This window comes from Hyla sarda, chromosome 1 (assembly GCF_029499605.1).
Source record: "Hyla sarda isolate aHylSar1 chromosome 1, aHylSar1.hap1, whole genome shotgun sequence".
NCBI classification, from domain to species: domain Eukaryota; kingdom Metazoa; phylum Chordata; class Amphibia; order Anura; family Hylidae; genus Hyla; species Hyla sarda.
Window position 1 is genome coordinate 467,851,193 of NC_079189.1, and position 19,715 is coordinate 467,870,907.

Consider the following 19,715-nt stretch of genomic DNA (forward strand, 5'->3'; position numbering starts at 1 on the left):
AGTTTTTATAATGGGGTCATTTATGGGGTATTTCTAATATGAAGACCCTTAAAATCCACTTCCAACCTGAACTGGGCCCTGAAAAATTACGATTTTGAAAATCTTGAGAAAAATTGGAAAATTGCTGCGGAACTTTGAAGCCCTCTGGTGTCTTCCAAAAGTAAAAACTTGTCAATTTTTTTATGCAAACAAAAAGTAGACATATTGTATATGTGAATCAATATGTAATTTATTTGGAATATCCATTTTCCTTTCAAGCAGAGACTTTCAAAGTTAGAAAAATGCTAAATTTTCTAAATTTTCATGAAATTTTTAGATCTTTTACCATGAAAGGATGCAAATATCAGTGAAATTTTACCAATAACATAAAGTAGAATATGTCACGAAAAAACAATCGGAATCAGAATGATAAGTAAAAGCATTCCAGAGTTATTAATGTTTAAAGTGCCAGTGGTCAGATTTTCAAAAAATGGCCGGGTCCTGAAGGTGAAAATGGGCTGGGTCATGAAGGGGTTAAAGGGAATCTGTCATCAGTATCACCTGTACTAATCTGTTGGTACAGGCTTGTAGTGCGGGAGACACTGATGAAAATCATACTTGCCAATCTTTGCTCTGTACTTCAGTTTCTGTAAACTCCATTATTTGGTATATGCTAATGATCCTGCTTGATGCGTTTCTAATGCCCTGGTGCACGTTGACCTCCGGACGGCTTCATTGTAACTCCTCCTCCTCCTTTGTGCGGAGCCTCCTCTTCTGCAGAATGGAGCTCAAATGTAGCAAAACGTCTGTGGCCATTGCACATGTAGAGAACAGGCGAGGACCAGTAAGTATCATTTTTATCAGTGTCACCTGTACTTCAAGCCTGTACCAACAGGTTAGTGCTGGTGATCCTGATGACAGATTCCTTTTTAACTACAGTAATTGAAATGAGAATTCCCTTTTTAAGGATTTGGGATTGAAGGAAATGAGTTGACAAGTCAAATCTAAATCAGCGATTTATTTTTCTTTTTGTATGGTTTACCTAGTAAACGTGACATTCCCGTGGATAACTTTACCATCCATGAGATCCACTGCAAGAGAAATATCTCCATGTGCAAGCTGTGCAAAGAGCCCATTCCCAAAAGTGACATGGAGGATCACTATGCCAGTGAACATGTCCCGGTAAGAAATGTTGGGAGTAGTTTTTACTGATGTGATTTAGTACTGCAAATTTATTAATTTTGGCTCAGAGGAAAGAATAGTTATTGAGATATTTATATGAAAAGGTTACATTGTGTGTGTTTAACCTTAAATTAATATATACTTAAAGGGTCATTCTTATGTCAAAGTGATGACATATCACTAGGATGTGCCATCTGTTTATATTTGAGGTTTGACCTCTTGGACTCCTGCAGATAGTGGGGATACCCTATACCGTGCCATTGTTATGGATAATAGATACAAAATGAAGATCATTCTTCTAAGATGGTGGTTGCATCCTGTATCACGCCCTGTGTGACCACCCTGCTTGGCACAGAAAATATGATGCAATGCTTATGTAACGTAGTCTGCTAACCAATTAGAATGCTTACACAATGTGCTACACCCTACTGAAGGATATATCTTGTGTGTACACAATACAATAAATCCGAGAGAACGATTTTGACCTAGTCTTGTGTCAGTGTGTGATTTTTCTCTCCATGCACGTATTACCTAATTTAGAGCAGATCCTCAACCTAGAGCGGTGACTTGGAACTCATCCAAAACACAGTGGGCATCTAGCTATGTGAAGAACTACACAGCCACATGCCAAGAACCGCCGCTATGTATGAAAACACAGAATGGAACTCACTACACCAGCACTTCACCTCTATACCCACTATGTGTTGGGGTTGTAGAAGTCAGACCCCCACTGATCAGAAAGTGGAGCATACTTTAATGACCGATCCACTTTAAAGGCTCTTTCTGTCAGTGCAGGGGAGGGGGTTTATCAAATCTTGTGCAAAGGAACAGTTGAGCAGTTGCCCATAGCAACCAATCAGGCCTTTAAAACAGAAAAAAAGCTGGAATGTGGTTGCCATTGGGCAATTGTTCCTCTGCACAAGCTTTGATAAATCTCCCCCTCAGTGTTTCCATTCGGAGGCTGACGGACATGCAGGTTAGGGTTCAGATACTGGAGCTTTTTAAAAACAGTGACTGAAACAAGACAGACCCCCTTCCCTGTGCAAACAATAACAATTTGTGTATTGAATAAACTATGTAACACACTGTAACATAACTGGGCATAAACATCTGTCCTATTAGTTAGATAATTTCTGTATATATTGCAGGTGACTTGCAAATGTAACATGACCATGGAGAAGTGTGCACAGGAGGAACACGAGGTCAGTTTATTCTTTCCTTATCTTTATATTTTATCTGCATAATGCATTATTCTGATGGTTGTTTATGGTTTTATAACAAAAGTCTTGTAATATTGACATCACTGTGTGTATGAATGTCTCATAAGCATAATCTTTATGCATTGTAGGCACTTGTGAGAAAGCTGTATTTTAAAAAGCCATGATCAGTACAAATAAGCAAATCTATTTCTGGTTTTCTAGCATGACTGCAATGGTCAAACGTATAGTTAGTGCACAGGGCTTGGTAAAAATCACTCCGTACTCCGCCTTGTACGTCCACTCCTTACTGACAGTCATGATAAAACAAAAAAACACCTAGCTTTCCACAGTCACTATTTCTTCTATAAGGATTAGTGTGATTGCCAGTTGCCGACTCCAGACACGCCATCACAAAAAAAACCTTTAAGAATTGTGAAAAAGATAAAAATAAATATTTTTTTTTTTTACTGGTTAATTTTGTAAGATTTAAAAAAAAAAAAAAAATTCCGAAGGCGTAGTTTTGTATGGCAAGTAATATGTCAGCCTGACAGCACACTGGCAGCCTTATAGCCCTGTCTAGCTTTTTATAGATTGAGGGGTCTGTTCACACATACGGGCCTGTGCAAATGATTGTTGCTGCAGATTTAAACCTATGCTCAAGCATTTAGTTTACATTGACAGCTGCAGCATCAAATATGTACAGGATACTGTATGTATGAATAGACCTTAAGAGTGTATTCACACACAGTATTCCTCACATATTTTATGCTGCAGATTTCAATGTAAACTAAAGGTTTGAGCATAGCTTTAAAGGGGTACTCCGGTTCAAATCAACTGGTGCCAGAAAGTTAAACAGATTTGTAAATAACTAACATTAAAAAATCTTAATCCTTCCATTACTTATCAGCTGTTGTATACTACAGAGGAAGTTGTGTAGTTCTTTTTAGTCTGACCACAGTGCTCTCTGCTGACACGTCTGTTCGTGTCAGGAACTGTCCAGAGAGGTTTGCTATGAGGATTTGCTCCTTCTCTGGACAGTTCCTGACACAGACAGAGGTGTCAGTAGAGAGCACTGTGGTCAGATATAAAAGAACAGCTCAACTTTCTGTGGCGCATACAGCAGCTGATAAGTACTGAAAGGATTAAGATTTTTTTAATAGAAGTAATTTACAGATCTGTTCAATTTTCTGTAGCCAGTTGATCTAAAAAAAAAAAAAAAAAGTTTTCCACAGGGAGTACCCCTTTAAATCTGCAGCATCAGATTTGCACAGGATACTGTGTGTGTAAATACACCCTACAGGTCATTTTACCTGTCCATTATTTTTGCTGCCCATTGACTTCAATGAATAACAAAATCTGCTGCAGCAAAAAACAAGGAAGTGTGAACTGAAACTAAGGGGCTTTAAAACTGGATGGCTTAAAGGGGTTCTCCGGTGCTTAGACATCTTATCCCCTATCCAAAGGATAGGGGATAAGATGCCTGATTGCGGGAGTCCCGCCGCTGGGGACCCCCGTGATCATGCACGTGGCACCCCGTTTGTAATCAGTCCCCGGAGCGTGTTCGCTCCAGGTCTGATTACCGGTGACTACAGGACGGGCGGCGTGTGACGTTACGTTCCGCCCCTCAATGCAAGTCTATGGGAGGGGGCGTGACAGCTATCACGCCGTCTCCCGTAGGCTTGCATTGAGTCACACGGGGGCGGGGGGGGGGGGTGACGTCACACGCCGCCCGCCCTATAGTCGCCGGAAATCAGACCCGAAGCGAACACGCTCCGGGGACTGATTACAAACGGGGTGCCGCGTGCAAGATCACGGGGGTCCCCAGCGGCGGGACTCCCGCAATCAGGCATCTTATCCCCTATCCTTTGGATAGGGGATAAGATGTCTAATCACCGGAGAACCCCTTTAAAGGGGTTATCCAACATGGCCTGACTTTTCCTGCTGAATGCTCTGGCCCCCACTTTCCGAGACATATACTAGTCTCAGCATTGATAGCCAGCTCAGCCAATCACTGGCTTCAATGGTGTCCCCCCTCAGTCGGTAATTGGTTGAGTGGGACTTCACTTCTCATATGAGAATGTAGATACTTGCATATACTTGTTGTATTGCCATAGATGCCAATAAGTAACATTTAATTCTGAAACTTTCTGCTTTGCTCCTTATGAGTGGAGATAATAACCATCAACCTGGAGTTGAGGACAGATAGAGAGGAACTTGCTTCTGATGTGTTTAGTTTAGAGGATTTAAGATTAATTTGATCCCCTGAATGTAACCAGTGATTGTACAATTAAGTGACAGTAAGCAGAGATATTGTAACTGGTAAGTAAACTATACTGAACGTTGTATGATTTAATATATACAGTGTAACCTCTTTAATTATTAGCCTACAGAGGCAAACAGAAAACAGTGTGCCAGTGCTCTTTTCTGCACAAAGTATTCTAGTATAGCTTGTTTAATATGAGATATCTTCTGTGGTTTTTATATATTGATAATTATATATCTATCTATCTATCGTGTGTGTGTTCCAGCATCGCGCCCAAACGGCCAAAGATATTAACATGAAACTTGGCACACATGTTACTTATATGTCAACAACAAACATAGGATAGGTATTTTAACCCTTACTCTCCCCCATTTGCCAGGGGCGGGGTTTATGTTTAAAGTCCCATACAAGTCAATGGAAATATGTTACTGCATAACTTCCAAACTGCTTGAGATATTTTGATAATACTTGGTCACATGTTACTTATATGTCCACTTAAAATATAGGATAGTTCATTTAACCCTTAACTACCCCCATTTGTGAGGGTCAGGGTTTTTGTTTAAAGTCCCATGCAAATTAATGGGAAATGTATGTTCCCACATAACTTCCGTACGGCTGGAGATATTTCAATATCTGGTACACATATGGGAGGTCGGGGTATGAGGATGGGATATGGGGACGGGATATGGGGTTGGGATATGACAACAATATATGGGGATGGGATATGAAGTCAAAAGCTTCCTCCTTTGTTGATTTTCCTCCCCATCAAGGATGAGGAAGAAAAAAACGGGCAACGCCGGGTACTCGGCTAGTATGACCTATAAAATAAGAAACCCTTTCTCAGCTGCTGTGCTCAATGCAGTATTGTTAAAGTGAATCTGTCAGTAATAAATCATGCTCAGGAGCTTCCTCCCTTCTTTACCTTTCACTTACTTGACAGGTTGATGTGCAGGACTGTGCTAAAAGCCGAGCCTTGTACGTCATTTAGTCATGGAGTGAAGGAAGGAAGCTCAGCACAGCCTCATTGACACTTGAGCCCTGAGCACGATCTAGAAATGACAGATTCACTTTAAATACAGTAGGTGATTATTGGAAATTTCACTGTAATTAAAAAAATAATAATTATTTTATTCATTTTGTTTTTTATATATAGATATCTTCCTGTCCCTTGCGTATGGCCAAATGCCAGTTTTGTGATCTGGAAGTGACCTTTAATAAACTAGGAAACCATGAAGATTATTGTGGAGCGAGGACAGAACCATGTGAAAAGTGTGGTTCCAGTGTAATGATAAAGGACCTCAATGGCCACCCAACAGTGTGTGGCAAAGTAAAGCAGCAAAAGAAACAAACGAGTGTCCATAGTTGGGCAGACAACAGAAACTATGAGGTGCCGTCCCTATCTTCTCTGAACAGTAGAAGTACTATTGCAGACAATTTTTATTCTCGGAGGAGTGTCCCAGAAAGATTTTATGGAAAATCCATTTTAAACCAATCGTCAAAGAAATTTGATGACTTAAACCAAAACACCCGGAGAGAACAAAACGGAGGTGAGATTTCAATGGAGAAAACAGATTTTAGTCATATGATCCTATCATTTCAATTGGATTTTGACTTTAAATGTATACACATAAAACCAACTGTCATGCCTTTTCTAGGGAAGCATTAAAAGGGAAAACATTTTTTTAAAGCTACACTGGAGCTGCCATTGTTAACCACTTAAGGACACAAGGCGTACAGGTATGCCCTCGTCCCCTGGTACTTAACCCCTTAGGGACTTTACGTCCTGCGCCGGCTCCCGCGATATGCCTCGTCATATCGCGATGGTCCCAGCGGCCATCAACGGCCGGGACCTGCGACTAATACAGGACATCACCGATCGCGGTGATGCCCTGTATTAACCCTTCAGACGTGGCGATCAAAGCTGACCGCTGCGTCTGAAGCGAAAGTGAAACTATCCCGGCTGTTCGGGACCGCTGCGATTTCACCACGACGGTCCCGAACCCCTATAACTGATTACGGGCGATCACAGGGCGGGCGGCATGTGACGTCACGCCTGCGCCCCCGTGTGACGTCACGCTCCGCCCCTCAATGCAAACCTACGGGAGGGGGCATGATAGCTGTCACGCCTCCTCCCATAGGCTTGCATTGAGGGGCAGAGCGTGACGTCACACGGGGGTGCAGGCGTGACGTCACGCCGCCGGCCCTGTAGTTGCTCGTAATCAGACCCGTAGCGAACACGCTTCGGGGACTGATTACAAACTGGGTGCCGCGTGCAAGATCACGGGGGTCCCCAGCGGCGGGACTCCCGCGGTCAGGCATCTTATTCCCTATCCTTTGGATAGGGGATAAGATGTGTAAGCACCGGAGTACTCCTGTAAGTGGCGAGCAAGGGCCCTGCAAGTCGCCAGTCATCCAGTGTCTCATTATTTGAATATAACAAAATATCCTTATATTTATAACTAAACCAGTTCAGTGTGCCTCAGTTATCCATGACCCAGAGTGCCAGAATTCTTAGTATTATTTGTTGCCAATTTTAAACATACTTAGTTTGTGAAAAAAAGTTCGTGTTTTTTTTAAATTTTTTTAAAGCAGTACAATAATAGAAAAGTATGTAAAGATGGGTATGATTTTAATGGTATTGACTCACAGAATAATGACAACGTAATTTTTACCATCAAGTGTACAGTGTAAAAAACAAAACCTTCCAAAATGTGCAAAATTTCCATTTTCTTTTCAATTTCCTCCCACAAAATTTTTTTTGGGGGGGGGTTTGCTGTACATTATATAGTAAAAGGAGTGGTGTACAGTTGGTCGCGCAAAAAAACAAGCCCTCATATGGGTTTGTGGATGGAAATAAAAGTGGTATGATTTTTAGCAGGCGTGGAGGAAAAAAACTAAAACGTAAAAATAAAATGGGCTGTGTCCTTAAAAAGTAAAAAAAACTGCTAAACTTTCTAAGGCAAATTTCTAAACACAGCCTTAGAAAGTTGCTGAGTTTCTTAACCTCTTGTGTTTACATCTGAGTGGAGGAATTTTGAACCTCGCTTGTAGAGTCACATTCGACTAAAAAAATAGCACCACTATAAAAGTGAATGGGAGCTATCAGGTTCCACTGGTTTCACTCGTGCAATGGGCCAGGCACAGTTTTGTGGCTTTTATTTTCAAAGGAAGCTACAATGCCATAGTGAACACAGCCTTATGTATGTGGGCCGGTTCATCTCCTAAAATTTCACCTTTATTTTTATCTGAGATGGTGCAACCTAACGCTCCCCAACAAGGAAGAGTTACTGACCTTTCTAAAATGTTTCCTGGCAGTATGAAAAGTAGTTTCTATGTATTCATACCTCCACTTTTATCTGTCTGCTAACATGTATTGAATATATTCTATGTCATACTGTTAGTCAGTTAAGACTCAGATTTCTGCATCTGGGAGCTGTTACATTTACAATAAATCGACTGTAATATGCATAGACTTCCATTAATGGCATCCAAAACGTTCTACTATGTCTGAAATACCAGAGAACAACAAATAAAGATGCCATTGTAAGCTTACTGCATCCACTGATTTTTGGCAGGACTAACAAACTCTCTCCCAACTGCAAATCTTTCTCTTTCTAGGGAGAGGACAGCCTAATGTGGATCTCAACATAGATAGTCCACTGGATTTACTTCATCAGTTTTTGGAAGAAACACCTAAAGCATTCAGTGATTTCCGCTCTCAGAACCGTCAGAACACACAATCTGGTCCAGAGCCTGCTGATCCCTTTACTGAAAATAACCAAGACTTCTGGCATGACTTATACTATAAAGATAATAAAATGAAGGCCAATGCCCAGGGCCGACGTAACCTTGACTATCTCCCCAATGATGACTCTATGCACTTAAATTCCCCCAGCACTCCTACTGGTAAGTTGCACTTTTACCTACATTTTTAGGCTCTAACATCAAAATGGTGTGTAATGTTATATGTCAGAGGTTTACGTGTGTACAGTTAGCGGTCAGGGAACCTTACATGTATATACGAAAGTTTCTGACACTTTTACTCCATAAAGTCACGGCTAAGATCAAGTTGGTTATATTGTTTTACCCCTATGTTTGTTTCTGCAGATGACGCCATCCAACTACCCTGTGAGTTCTGTGAAAAGCTCTTTCCTGAGGAGGATCTTATCTTACACCAGGTAAATGTCCTGTCATTTCTTTCTTTGTTACTTTTTATTATGGTTTCATTTCTTAACCCCTTAAAGATCCAGCCCATTTTAACCTTAAGGACCCTGCCATTTTTTGCACATCTGACCACTGTCACTTTAAGCATTAATAACTCTGGGATGCTTTTACCTTTCATTCTGATTCCGAGAGAGTTTGTTCGTGACATATTCTACTTCATGTTAGTGGTAAAATTTCATCGATACTTGCATAATTTCTTGGTGAAAAATTCAAAATTTTTTCACAAAATTTTCAAAATCTAAATTTATCAGGGACCCGTTCAGTTTTGAAGTGGATTTGAAGGGCCTTCATATTAGAAATACCCCATAAATGACCCCATTATAAAAACTGCACCCCTCAAAGTATTCAAAATGACATTAAAAAAAAAATGTGTTAACCCTTTAGGTGTTTCACAGGAATAGCAGCAAATTGAAGGAGAACATTCTAAATCTTCATTTTTTATACTTGCATGTTCTTGTTGACCCAGTTTTTGAATTTTGACAAGGGGTAAAAGGAGAGAAATCTTCCTAAAATTTGTAACCCAATTTCTCTCGAGTAAGGAAATACCTCATATGTATGTAAAGTGCTCTGTGGGTGCACTAGAGGGCTCAGAAGGGAAGGAGCAACAGTGGGATTTTAGAGAGTGAGTTTTTCTGAAATGGTTTTTGGGGGGCATGTCCCATTTAAGAAGCCCCTATGGTGCCAGAACAGCAAAAAAAAAAAAAAACACTGCATACTATTTTGGAAACTACATCCATCAAGGAACGTAACTGGGGGTACAGTGAGCCTTAATACCCCACAGGTGTTTGACGATAAAGTTGAATGTGTAAAGGATTTTAATTTTTTTTATTTTTTCACTAAAATGCTGTTTTTTCCCAAAATTTTACATTTTTACAAGGGGTAATAGGAGAAAATGCCCCCCAAAATTTGTAACCCCATCTTTTCTGAGCATGGAAATACCCCATGTGTGGACGTCAAATGCACTGCGGGCGCACTACAATGCTCAGAAGAGAAGGAGTCACATATGCAAATTTTGCTGAAATTGGGGGCGGCGGGCGCATGTCACATTTAGGAAGCCCCTATGGTGCCAGAACAGAAAAAAAAGAAAACACATGGCATACTTTTTTGGAAACTACACCCCTCAAGGCACATAACAAGGGGTACAGTGAGCCTTAACACACCACAGGTGTTTGACGACTTTTCGTTAAAGTGGGATGTGAAAAGGAAAAATTTTTTACACTTAAATGCTGAGGTTACCCGAAATTTTTCATTTTCACAAGTGGTAACAGGAGAAAATATCACCATAAATTTGTAAATACATTTCTTTGGAGTAAGGACATACCTCCATATCTGGGCGTAAACAGCTCTGCAGTTGCACACCGGTCACGGGAGAGGGCCTTGAGCATTTACATAGCTGCCTATGGAGCAAGAACAGTGGGACCCCCCCCCCCCTCAAGGAGCGTTACATGGGGTAAATTACTAAAATGGGGCACAGTGGAACGTAAAATAATAAAATAGGTTATGTTCCCAGAATGATGACCCAGAGCATAGCCAAAACTAAAAAATTTGCCCACCCCAAACCCTATGCTCTGAATCATCATTCTGGGAATGTGATGCGTGTGGCCGTCCCTAACCTGTTGCCTCAAATGCGCACCCCGCTCAGGTGGAGAGAGAGCTCTGCGCATTTGAGGCAACATAAAAAAGTCCCCGATGATAGTGACCCATGACCCAATATTTGGAAAAAATACCCCCAGAGGTCTTATCAGGGTTTTTTTTTTAAACATTTTTTTGGGCAATTTAGTGGTTTCTGGGGTTAAAACTTGGAATGTACTCTGGACCTGGTGTCATTGGGGTCAAATTATTGTAAATTAAAATGAAAAGGGAAAATTTAGTGCATGAAAGTGTGATACTTCCTGAAGCAGTCTTTAATGCAGAGGCCCGGATGATCGTGGCAAGTGTCACATTGAGTGGTGGTGTCCTTCCGAATCCCCTTCTTGTGACACACTCTGCTTTTTTTCTGAGATCGTCCCTTCTTTCCAGTGTGGGGGACTTCACCTGGAAAGTTTTGGCCTGGGACCTATAATTTTAGTTCCTTGGGAAGGCTGGGTTCACATTACGTTTTTGCCATACTGTTTTCAATCAGTTTTTCTCAAGAAAACCGTATGGCAACCACGATTTTTACTCTGTTTAAAAACCGTACTGCAACTGCATACGCTTTTTTTTTTTTTTTTTAATTTAAACATGGACGTCAATGGGAAACGCACATGTATACGGTTCCATACGGTAAACAGTATACGGTTTTTACTTTGCCCATGCACATTTGCATCCTAAAGTCCCCACCCAACACCCCTCCCATTAAAAATGGACAAAATTTTCAAAAACGTATGTTTAAAAAAAAAAAAAAAAAAAAGACGGAACTGTATGCACTTTTAAAAACAGTATACAGTTTTAAAACGCATACGGTTTATTTTTTCCCATACTGTTCCATCCGTTTTTTTTTTTTGCCATATGGTTTTCTTTAGAAAAACTGTTTGAAAACAGTATGGCAAAAACTTGATGTGAACCCAGCCGAACTCCGGTCGGCTCTTTCCCGGTCGCCAAAGATCAGTCCCTGTGTTGCCAGCATGCTGGGACAGTACAAAAGAGTTGTACATGGCAACCTGTACCAAGTAGACCGCAACTTTTTTGTACCATACCCGTGTTTTGCGCATGGCGTTGTATGGCTTGAGGATTTGATCAGAGAGATCAACTCCCCCCATATGCCGATTGTAGTATAGTCCAGAATACAATCGGGCTTGAGGACCGTTGTTGTGGTACCTCGCACAGGGACAGGTGAGCTGCCGTTACCATGAATAGTGGTCAGCATAAGGACATCCCTCTTATCCTTATACCTGACCAGCAACAGGTTTTCATGGGTAAGGGCACGGGACTCGCCCTTGGGCATAGGTGTCTGAACAAAATTTAGAGGGAGGCTTCTCTGATTCTTCCGCATGGTCCCAAACTATTTTCCCGCTAATGCCCAGAGTGGGGGTACATTCTGGGGGTTCAATACGGGAATCTCATCCCTCATATACTCTAAACTTGCAAGTGTACCCGGAGGTACTCTCGCAGAGCTTGTAGAGTTTCACGCCATACCGTGCCGGCTTCAAGGGAATATACTGGCGGAAGATGAGTCTCCCCTTAAAACTGATAAGAGACTCATCTACCGAGAGCTCCCTGAAGGGAACGTAGGCCTCCAAAAATTTGGCGGGAAATTTGTAGTGTGTGTGCTTGGTGTAACTTTTATATATAACGGTGTGTAATTATAAATCACACACCGTTATATGGGGAGGGGGGGGGGGGGGAAAGCTGCAGACCAAAAAAAAGGGGGGCCAAATGCAGCACCCTGAACCCCTTATAGGGCCCGGGTCATGCTGAAAAACTGTGGTGGACCCTTGAGGACCTATTCGGGGGGAGGAATTCTTTTGACTTTTTTTTCTATTTTTCACCTCCTACCTGTCCCTGCATAAAAACTCACCCAAACTAAAGGACCATGAGGGGCTCCGATCTCGGCAGAGGGGGGGATCCCTGGCTCCTTTTCACAGCTCTGCCCGCTGACTGAACTCAGTGGGCTAGCAGAACTGCAAGAAGGGGACATTAACCCCTCCCCTGCCGGCTGCTATTGGTCCGGCCATTAGCAGCTCTCCTTGGGGGGTGACGAAATCGCCACCTCCCCATAGATACAGGAGGTGATTGGGAATGTATTCTACCCCCGCCCCCTCCCCCCAATGGATATCCAGGTCATCGGGTCACACGTGACCCGTATGACCGGAATCGCCGGTGTGGTTTCACCGGTGATCTGCGGCGATTGCAGACATGGGGGGTAGATATCAGCAGTCACCCCGGTCTGGTCCCCGCTTGACGCGTGGCGATGACTGAAATTCCCACGGGCTTTGGTCCTTAAGTACCAGGGAGTGAAGGCATACCTGTACGCCCTGGGCCCCTAAGTGGTTAAAGGGGTATTCTGGGAATTTTTTTTTATTTGACTATGCTACAGGGGCTGTAAAGTTAGTGTAGTTCATAATATAGTGTCTGTACCTGTGTGTGTGACTGTTTTCTCCCAATTCTTCTGTGATTTTTCACTCCCATATTTATTTTTAACAGCATACAAAATGACTGCTGTTGTCTCAGATTTTTCCCAGGTTGCAATGCAGCCGAGACCTGACTCACTAGTCAGCTGATGACAGGGAGCCTGTCTGCTTCAATGGGTGGAGCAATCGCTTGGTGGGAGAGAGATCAATCTGCAACTGATGTAACAGCTGTAGGCACCCTGGTTGAAAAATACAGGTCTTTGAATGGATGCAGCTCATTTATGTTTAAATGGGTGGGGTGGCGGATGTGTGGGAGGGAGGAAAATACCAGTTCACAAAAAGCTAGCCACAGTATAATGGTACTCTCACAACATAGCCATTTAGCCCCAAGACAAGCGCAGATCCTTCCTAAGTATGTCCATTACTGTCTGCCAGGTAGTTACTAAAATCACCTTATGGGGGATAACACCTTTAAACCAATATGAACTTCAGTCATTGCTAAATATAAGAAAATGTGAATTTCTATTTCTAACTTCCTTTTATGTGATTTTCTGCTTACTCATCAATTTTTAGTGCTCCATAAAATGCAGAAATGATTTATATATTCCTACAGTTTGTGTCATTTATGCTGTATATACACACTTAGCATTATTGCATTTCTTGGCATAACTTAAAATTTTCGTTCAAGTCTGTGGAGAACTTGATGCAGTGTGATCTCAGGTCAGGAGAGGACATACAGTACGCACAAATAAATGCCATCTACAGATAGAGATCTTTAACTTAAAAATGTATATTAAAGTTACACATTTGTTAATAAACAACTCTAATAAAATTATTTGTTTTTTTTTCTTTATTTTTGCAGTCTGGTTGCAGGCCCAGTGTTTCTTCCTCAGATAGACGATGTTCTCCCAGTCCTCCGCTGGACTTTGATGAAATTCTCAGATCATCCTCCCCTCCTTCTCACAATCCTCAGAGTGTGCTCATTCCATGTGAATTCTGTGGTGTTTTAATGGAAGGGGATATCCTGTTTCACCATCAGGTACCTGCATTGTAAAAATCTGCGCCTACTACAGTATGTAAATAGTTACAGGACAGAGAATGAAAATGCTCTATACTACCATAACAATTATAATCCATGACTCAAAAAACATACGTAGGACTAACAACAAGTAAACAATGATGGGCTATTAATCAGTGAAAACAGGCGACCTCTATCACATAGTCATATATATGTTGACAGCAGGAACAAGCTCTTGCATAACTGTGTGTAAGGCTTCATTCACATCACGTTTTAACATTATGGGTGCCAGATCCGGCTGGGGAGGGGTTTGCCCTCTCCCCCAGCCGGATCCAGCACCCGTATTGTAAAAACGAGATGTGAATGCAGCCTAAAACAGATCATTTCCCTTTTGTCTGTTCACTAAAATGAACAAGCGGGGAATGAGGGAGAGGGGTGCCTCCTCATCCAGTCAGGGGAATTTACCCAGAACAATTTTTTGGTCACAATTACGTAAAAATAATTCATTAAATTGTACCTGACGACAATTTACATTTTTTTTTTTTACATTGTCCACTTAAACCTTTATATTCCAAAATTGTAATGTTATAGCCTATTCCCTTATTTGTTTGGCCAATCACATGACAGCACTTACTCCTGTCTGTTATCTCTGTATTTATAAGGCTGTCATCAGTTTTGGTTCTACTAATTCTTATTCGTCAAAACTATATATCAATCTAAGTTCTTCCTGCTCTATATTGTGATGCCTGCAGATCACACACCCTGTTTAGCATGGCATATGGTTACCGACAGTTTAAAACCCTAAATAGTTGTTACTTTAAACCAGCAGGCCTTACGAGCAGCATAAGAAGACTCTTAAGCCAGTGGTTCTACTCTACTCATTGGGGAATAAGCCAGTACAAGTAGCCAGCAGAAATAGTGTGAAACCTCTTAGCATAGAGTTGTTTTTGCATTTAGTTTTATAAAATCTGCATGGGGGTGTAATCTGGTACCATGTACTAGTATTTTGTTAATACAAATGCATAGATCCATCTAATAATTGCTACTACTCGTTTATCATAGGATCAGTGTGACATGGGTCCAAACTCTGAGAAAACATCTCAGTTTTCTACTCCAACTTTTGCTGATGATGTCTCCCCAGCTGAAGAAGATCACAGGAGTAATACTGGGCCAACAGCTTCCCAGTTACATGGTCCCAGAACAGGTTTGTTGCATACAAAATAATTTAAAAGGAAAATTGACCTTAAATCATCTTCTGACAAGTCAGATATTGCAGATGCTAATGGGGTCATTGCTCTCAGGCCACCATAAATTAGCAAAACCATGGAGCCTGAGCCCCTTTTGTACTGCTCGAAGATTTTCACACTGAGCTCCTCAGGCTTAAATGGAATTTATCTATTACATTTTATTTTCACAAATTAAAACCAGATAATGGAACATATTCCTCTTCTCCTTTTACTTTGTTTATATTTCATTGTAATTTTCCTTTCTGTGTAGGATTATGGGGGGGAAGCCATCTTGCCCAAGCTACTGCTCTGTTAACAGCAGTTCAGTGATTTTTTTTTATTTTTTTTTAGTTTTTTTATACAGCAATCACACGTTTGTATTGGTACTATTTTGGAGTACATGTGGGCCCCCCCCCACAATCTCTAGAACAGGGCTCTGAATCTACACTGCATGGAGTGTGGAATTGGCACACACTCTGAATTCTCAATGGGGGTGCTGGAAATACACTTGTGTGTACTTGGGTATCCTTGGTGCTTCATGCATAATGTGATGACGAATACTGAAATTCAAAGGCAACAAAACAAAAAGTTAAAGGCGTTTTCTGGACCCTTCCTCAGCTGGCTTGGCTAGATCTCTTGGCACTCTACAGACAGTGCAGAAGTTGAGCTGGAACTTTGCTGCACAATCTGGTTGTGCTTCTCTATCATGGTATTATTTGGGATGGTAATTCATTTTAGAAAATTCACAATAATACTTTGATAGGATAGGTAGACAATGCCTGGATGCCTATTGGATCCTTAGGCTGAAACCAACATTAATTAAAACTATTAGGCTGAAACCAACATTAATTAAAACTATAGAAAGTTAGAAGAATAGAAAGATTTGCATCTTTTTCTGAGTTCTTGACCAAACTATTATGTGTGATCCCAGTAGAGTATGCATATACTACAGACAGTTAAAACAGACAATAACTGCTTTCTGCACTAGTGGATGTGGTATTCTTACCCCTAGAGGACATGCAACGTACATGTATGTTGCCGCTGCATGGTTATTAGCGCACAGCAACATACATGTATGTGTACAGTAACTCTATAAAGTGACCAACATGAACATTCACGGTGAAGTTTGTCGGTAACCTCATTAAATGCCGCAATCGTGGCATTTAAGTTTTCTGACAGGAACGGCATATTTTACCTGCAGACTGGCACTCCCACAACAGGACTACAGGGGTTCAAACATTTTCCCTGGCAGCCAGAGTCCTTTTATACAGGTGGCACCACAATCACAGACTTTACTAGCAGATGACCATCACACTGAGCTATGCTATATAAAAGCATAGTCTTGTTCAGTAAATACAGTCTAATGATTGCTTATAATAGCCCTTATGGGGATTTAACCCCTTAAGGACCAAGCCCATTTTAACCTTAAGGACCAGGCCAATTTTTATTTTTGCGTTTTTTCGTTTTTTTCTCCTGGCCTTCTAAATCCATAACTCCTTTATATTTCCATCTACAGACCCATATAAGGGCTGTTTTTTTATTTATTTATTTATTTATTTTTTGCGTGACCAATTGTACTTTGTAATGAAACCTCTCAGTTTACCATAAAATGTACGGCAAACCCCAAACAAATTTTTTTAGGGAGGAAATTTAAATGAAAACCAAAAGTTTGAACATTTTGGAGGGTTTTGTTTTCACACTATACATTTTACGGTAAAAATGGCGTGTTCTTTATTCTGTGGGTCAACACGATTAAAATGATACCCATGGCTAGATACTTTTATATTTTTTTACCGCTTAAAAAAAATCTAAAACTTTTTGTACAAAATCAGTAATCTTAAATTGCCCTATTTTGACCACCTATAACTTTTTCATTTTTCCGTATATAGGGCAGTATGAGGGCTCATTTTTTTGCGCCGTCATCTGTACTTTTTATCGATACCACATTTGCGCATATAAAACTTTTAAATCTTTTTTAATTAAAATTTATTTTTTATAAAATGTGACAAAAAAAGCTGCATTTTTGGACTTTTTTTTTTAAATTTTATTTTTTATTTTTTACATTTAGGCCATTCACCGTATGGAATAATTAACATTATATTTTGATAGTACGGACATTTATGCACGCGGCGATACCAAATATGTTTATAAAAAAAATGTACGCTTTTTGGGGGTAGAATGGGAAAAACTGATAATTTTCATTTTTATTGGGGGAGGGGATTTTGAAATTTTTTTTTTTTTTTTTTTTTTTTTTACATTTTTCAACTTTTATTTTACACTTTTTATGTCCCCATAGGGGACTATCTATAGCAATCATTTGATTGCTAATACTGTGCAGTGCTATGTATAGCACCGATCAGTATTATTGGTGATCTTCTGCTCTGGTCTGCTCGATCTCAGACCAGAGTAGAAGACCCCGGGAGACTGCCGGAGCCAGGTGAAGGGACCTCCAGCCGCCATGCTGGATGATCGGATTGCCGCAGCAGCACTGCGGGCGATCCGATCATCCATTCAAAGTGCCGTGATCTGTATCTGGGTTAACGGCCATTACCAGCGGGTCCCCGGCTGCTACTAGCAGCCGGAACCTGCCGTGTATGACGCGAGCACTGTTCCGATCCTAGCGGTCATACACAGGATGTAAATGTACATCCTGGTGCGGGAAGTCCTGCCAAACCAGGACGTACACTTATGTCCATGGTCGTTAAGGGGTTTAAGGACTCAACATTTTTAGTTTTTGCATTTTAGTTTTTTCCTCCTTACCTTTTAAAAATCATAACCCTTAAAATTTTCCAACAAAATTTCCACCAATTCTACTTTGTAATGGCATCAGTCATTTTACCCAAAAATGTACAGAGAAACCAAAAAATAAAATCATTGTGTGACAAAATTGAACAAACGCCATTTTGTAACTTTTGGGTGCTTCCGTTTCTACACACTGCATCAATTTTTCCGTGAAAATGACACCTTCTCTTTATTTTGTAGGTCCATACGATTAAAATCATACCCTACTTATATAGTTTTGATTTTTGTCTGGCTTCTAAAAAAAATCATAACTACCGTATTTATCGGGGTATACCACACACCGGCCTATAACATGATATACCCCGATACACTGTTTCTGACCCCGCAGAAGCCCCCAAGAAAGGCAGGGGGAGAGAGGCCGCCGCTGCCCGCTTCTCTCCCCCTGCCTTTCCTGGGGTCTAGAGCCCTGCTGCTCCCGCTTCTCCCCCCCTCCCCCCGGCTATCGGCACCGCTGCCCCTTCTCTCCCCCCTGGCTATCGGTGCCACTGCCCCTTCTCTCCCCCTGGCTATCGGTGCCGCTACCCCATTGCCGACGCCGATATCCAGGTGGAGAGAAGCGGCGCCGGCAATGGGGCAGCGATGCAGACAGACAGGGGCAGCGGCACCCATTGCCGGCGCCGCTGCCCCGTTGCCTCCCCCATCCCCGGGTGTTTAATTACTTGTTGCAGGGGTCGGGTCCACCCTGCTTCAGGCCTCCGGTGTGGCGTCCCCTGCGTCGTTGCTATTCGTTGCGAGACGCAATGACTAGTAACGTCACTCGTCATTGCGCCACGCCGTGCAGCGCATAGCAACGACGCAGCACACCGGAGGCCTGAAGCAGCGCGGACCCGACCCCGGCAACAGGTAATTATACAACCGGGGATGGATGAGGCAACGGGGCAGCGGCGCCAGCAATGGGTGCCGCTGCCCCTTCTCTCCCCCTGTCTGTCGGCGCCGCTGCCCCATTGCCGGCGCTGCTTCTCTCCCCCTGGCTATCTGCACCGGAAATGGGGCAGCGGCACCGATAGCCAGGGGGAGAAAAGGAGCAGCGGCACCGATAGCCAGGGGGAGAGAAGCCGGCAGGGACGCAAGTCTCTGCACCTGCAAAAGCCACTGCAGTTCATTGATTTAAAAATCATTGAACTGCAGCGGCTTATCAGCGTATGACACGCACATAGACTTTAGGCTAAAAATTTTAGCCTAAAAAATGCGTGTTATATGCCGATAAATACGGTACATGCACAAAAATTAATATGTTTAAAAGTGTCATCTTCTAACCCCTATACATTTTATTTTTTTTTCCCCTCATTTTTTTTCTTTTGTGATCTTAAGTTTTTATCGGTACCATTTTTGTTTTGACCGGACTTAATGATCACTTATTATACATTTTTTAGTGTATAAAAAGTCACGAAAAATACGCAATTGTTGATTTATTTTTTTTACGCGTACGCCATTGGTTGTGCGGTTTAATTAATGATATATTTTTATAGTTTGGACATTTACGCACGTGGTGATACCACATATGTTTATATTTATTTTTATTTACATAGTTTTTTTTTTCAATAGGTCAAGTGGGGTGATTCAAACTTTTATTAGGGAAGGGGTTAAATCACATTTATACATTTTTTTTTTTTTCCGGCGGTCAATTGCTCAAGCCTGGATCTCTGGCTTAGAGCAATCAATCGCTGATCGTACGTGCAGGAAGCAGGTAAGGGACCTCCCTGATGCATCCTAGCTGATCGGGACATTGCGTTTTCACTGCGATCGGCCCGCCTGAGCAGCCAGGAATGCTTT

General features: G+C 41.6%; 1 protein-coding gene across 4 annotated transcripts in view; it reads left to right on the forward strand.

Moving 5' to 3' along the window:
- TRAFD1 (TRAF-type zinc finger domain containing 1) overlaps window positions 1–19,715 on the forward strand; it is a 44,994-nt gene that overhangs the window by 19,042 nt on the left and 6,237 nt on the right. For all 4 annotated transcript variants that reach the window (XM_056536604.1, XM_056536609.1, XM_056536597.1 and 1 more), the window contains exons 3-9: window positions 1,026–1,161; window positions 2,310–2,363; window positions 5,777–6,170; window positions 8,242–8,529; window positions 8,731–8,801; window positions 13,759–13,935; window positions 14,977–15,118. In XM_056536604.1, the coding sequence (XP_056392579.1) occupies window positions 1,026–1,161; window positions 2,310–2,363; window positions 5,777–6,170; window positions 8,242–8,529; window positions 8,731–8,801; window positions 13,759–13,935; window positions 14,977–15,118 (1,262 nt within the window). The remainder of the gene's footprint in view (window positions 1–1,025; window positions 1,162–2,309; window positions 2,364–5,776; window positions 6,171–8,241; window positions 8,530–8,730; window positions 8,802–13,758; window positions 13,936–14,976; window positions 15,119–19,715) is intronic.